The sequence below is a fragment of the Sinocyclocheilus anshuiensis genome, unplaced genomic scaffold (genome assembly GCF_001515605.1).
Source record: "Sinocyclocheilus anshuiensis isolate Anshui unplaced genomic scaffold, SAMN03320099.WGS_v1.1 scaffold595, whole genome shotgun sequence".
Classification (NCBI taxonomy): domain Eukaryota; kingdom Metazoa; phylum Chordata; class Actinopteri; order Cypriniformes; family Cyprinidae; genus Sinocyclocheilus; species Sinocyclocheilus anshuiensis.
In genome coordinates this window covers 194,414-198,462 of record NW_015551037.1, presented here as the reverse complement: position 1 = coordinate 198,462, position 4,049 = coordinate 194,414, and the positions used below count along the sequence as shown (strand labels likewise).

Genomic DNA, 4,049 nt, shown 5'->3' with positions numbered 1-4,049 from the left:
GTGAGAAGGGGGTAATTCTCAACATGCCACTAGGTCGTAAATGGATCTGGTGTCGGGGTTGCCATGGTAACCATGGTCCTGGGCCTTGTTCGCAGACAACTTGGCCCCAGTATGTTTATTGGGGGGAGGGTTTCTGTGAACGTTTGTTAATCTAATGAATAACTGATTTGTTAAATCAAATGAAAAATTGTGTTTTTGATTGGTCCAGACGCTACACTCCCGCTTGTCATTAAAGGGATAGTTCTCCCAAAAATGTAAATTCTGTCATTATTTACTCAGTCTTTTGCACCAAATAGTATCGATAACAGTATCGATAAGTATCGGTATCGATAAAATGTAAACGATACCCATCTCTATTCATGTGTAATATTTGTTTAGGACCCTTTATAGGAAACCATCAGATTGCTGTATATTGTCATCATTTTTCTAGCTAAAAACCCCAAATCACCTTTAACCTGATGAGGAGATACCCCCTGACAATGTAAAGCGCTTTGAGTGCCTAGAAAAGCGCTATATAAATGTAACAAATTATTATTATTATTATTATTATAACTTGTGTTATTAGAGACTAATCATTTTCTTAATCCTGTTTTGATGTGACAGGACGAGCAGAAAGAGCTAGATGAGATCCTAGCCAAGAGACAAAAGCGAGGCAAGAATGAAGAAGAGGCTCCAGCGGAGGAGAAGACCGTCCTGCACGGTACGACACGCAGCCACAACCACAAACGTGCAGCTAAACGAGTCTTCAATCTGCAGTTAAACCGCTTTCTCTCCCTCTTTACAGTTAAAGAAGCGTACGATTATCAGGGCCGCTCGTACCTGCATGTTCCTCAGGACGTGGGCATCAACCTGCGCTCAGCGGACGTCCCGGAGAAATGCTACCTGCCCAAGAAACAGCTGCACGTCTGGACCGGACACACCAAGGTAGGGATTTTTAGTTTTTCTGGATTCTGTTTTAATGGTTGAATTAAATATTAGTAATCTAAATGTAATTAAATGAAATTATGAAACATACAGAATTAGAATTCTGATACATTTCCGGAAACTTTCCAAAAATCCCTGGAATATTCCAAAAAAAATCCTGGAAACTTTCCAAAATGTCTGGAATGCTTCCGAAATTTACTGGAAATTTTCCACCTTTTTGCAACCCTATACCCAATTAAACAACAATATATTAACAAAAAAAATAATAATAATTTTAGGGCCTTATGAAATCAATTTAAATTTTTCCAAAATTCCTTTTTTTCTGTTAAATTAAGTTTTCGTAAGCAAAATTCAATGAATTGAAATCATGAAATGTACAGAATTAAAAACAATTTCTAAACGAAAATGTACATTTTATTGTCCTATGAAATCCATTTTATTTTTTCCCAAGTTCTTTTTATTTTTCTGAATTTGTTTTCTGATTAAACTTTTGCTGATTCCGTTTAATGGTTAAATACAATTTTAGTAATCAAACAGTTAAAAATGTTATTGCCTTACGAAATCTATTTTATTTTATTTGTAAATACCTTTTTATTTATTTATTTATTTTAAATGTCATGTTTTCTGTTGTAATTTTTCTGGATTCTGTTTTTATGGTTAAATTAAATTTTAGTAATAAAAATGTTCTTAATTGAAGTCATGAAAGGAACACAATTAAACAACAGTTTATTACAAGCTTAACACAAATTTTATTTTATAGGGTCCTATTTTATTTTTTTCCCAAATTCCCCTTTTTATTTTTCATAAATCTTTCTTCTTTTTTAAATTATTTTTACTTTAAGAAGTACATTCAGTTGTACCATAGTAATATATTTAATTTAAGCCGAACTTTTATTTTGGCAGGTTGTAGTGATGATCAGTTTCTGTGTATCTGCTGACATGAAATGGTCGAATGCTGGTGAAGTGACTCTTTTATAGCCCTGCTTTTGATTGATTCATTCAAATTTTGCCAAATGTACAGTTAATTCTATTTTTATGACTGGATTCGGCGATTCTTTTTCAGCCACCAGTCATCATAGTGTGCACTGGTTTTTAAGGTATCTAATATTTTGATACTTAATTTCCGTGATCTAAATATTCTTAAGAATTACAATTTTGTTGTCATTTGAAAATGTGTGTAGGCCTTCGTGCATTATTATGCTGTTATATTATGATTATATATTCAGTGGCATAATATGGTCTTAAAATGACAATAATATCGTTTATTGCATTTATTTCTGGGGCAGTTTAACACACAACAAAAAGTTGTTATCGTGACAGGCCTACTGAGATGTCAGTTTTTTAGTGATTATAAAGGGAGCGCTCTTTGCTCCAACCATGCACGCAGCAGCCTAAGCTTGCTTTGAGTTAAAAATAACAGTGGTTTGTGAATGTTGATGATTTAATAACGAATATTTTATCGGGATTTTGTATGCTGGGATGTTGTGGAACTTACTATTTCATGTAAATTTCATGGATGTACTGACAAAAATCTATAGAGGCTGCTTTAATGCGGGCGGGAGCGGGACACTCATGAATGTTGCGGGCGTCCCGCGCAGGTCTGTGTTTCACTCACGCGTCTCCTGTCTGCAGGGCGTCAGCGCCATCCGTCTGTTCCCGGTGTCTGCTCATCTCCTGCTCTCCTGCTCCATGGACTGTAAGATCAAGGTGAGATCCTCAGCTCAGAGACGCCTCTCATGTCCTCACATAAGTTTGCACTTTCAGAGAGTCGCTCTGAATATCTAGCTGACGTCACACCGCAGGACGTTGTTATATAAAACTTAATCCTAAACAATGTTCTAATTCTTGAATAATAATACTTATTACAACAACAATAATAGTTGTATTAATCTGTACAATAGTCTATTCATCTAATAATAAAATATTAATAATAATAATAATTATTATTATTATGCAAGCAGTTTTTAAGACAACATACTATTTTATGAATTTTTATGAAAAGTGTTTTACAATGTATTTGAGTTAAATATTAATTGAGAGACCTGATGGAATATTTTAATTTAAAAAAAGAGCTGGTCAGGACTGTTTAAATGAAACTTAAAATGAAACACGAAGACCTTAAAATAAATGGTGACCATTTACAGCATCTAAAAGATACTTTTCTTTTATGTTCATATGCATTTTAACAAATAAAAAGTCCAGCTACTGATATATCTGTGTGCTGATGTGGTTTTGGTCTTCTCTTGTAGTTGTGGGAGGTTTATAATGACAGAAGATGTGTGCGGACGTTTATCGGTGAGTCTTGTGTGGTTTCTATCTCTGCTAGTGGAAGGATCAAACACTTGAGTGATGTGCTTTAATTACTTCGTGATGAGCGTCTCGGCTCGTTTATCCAGCGCCGTCGGGTCCGCAGGAGACACACAGGAGATGAGCTGGATGAGATTCATGAGACGGCAGAGCTCAAGTGTTTAGTTCTGCATCTCAAAAGCTTAATTAAACTGTCATGAGACTCAGATTGAGGACTTGCTTTTCTCGACTCTATGATATGCCTTAAACTTGAACTTTAGTTTTAGTAGAACATCTAGAATATGAACCTGATTAACATAGCAAAAATAAAGTAGCAAATAAACAAATAAATCATAAATAAAACGAATAATAATAATAATTAAGTGTTAGAATAATATAAAAAAATAAAAAATACAAAATTTTCAAAAGAGGTCAGTAAGATGTTTTTTTTTTTTTTAAGAAAATTAGGGCTGAGCGATTAATTGCATTTGCGATAATATCGCGATATGAAAAAACGCGATTTTTCAATCGCAGACACTGCGATTACACTCGGTCACGTGACACACGAGAGTAAAGAGGTGCGTTCGACTTGAAGATCGATCAGTGTATGTCATCAAAGTACTTTGATGTCACACACCGATCGGTCTAGCAGCGCTGCTTCAAGTCGAGCGCGGGCCATCAGCAGAAAAAGAAAATAAATAAAACAGTAAACAGCCAAAGGACGTAACTTAGAATGGGAGATGGATCGGTTTGTGAAAGCGAAGAGAAAAGCCATAGATGAAGTCGCACAGACCCAGGCAGGTGCTGGTCATTTAAAAGCTAAATGCAGAAAATATGAC

General features: G+C 35.1%; 1 protein-coding gene across 1 annotated transcript in view; it reads left to right on the top strand.

Moving 5' to 3' along the window:
* The window catches only part of cdc40 (cell division cycle 40 homolog (S. cerevisiae)), a 17,744-nt gene that overhangs the window by 7,289 nt on the left and 6,406 nt on the right, over window positions 1-4,049 (top strand). The window contains exons 6-9 of the mRNA XM_016450885.1: window positions 604-700; window positions 785-924; window positions 2,557-2,631; window positions 3,174-3,275. Coding sequence (XP_016306371.1) covers window positions 604-700; window positions 785-924; window positions 2,557-2,631; window positions 3,174-3,275 — 414 coding nt within the window. The remainder of the gene's footprint in view (window positions 1-603; window positions 701-784; window positions 925-2,556; window positions 2,632-3,173; window positions 3,276-4,049) is intronic.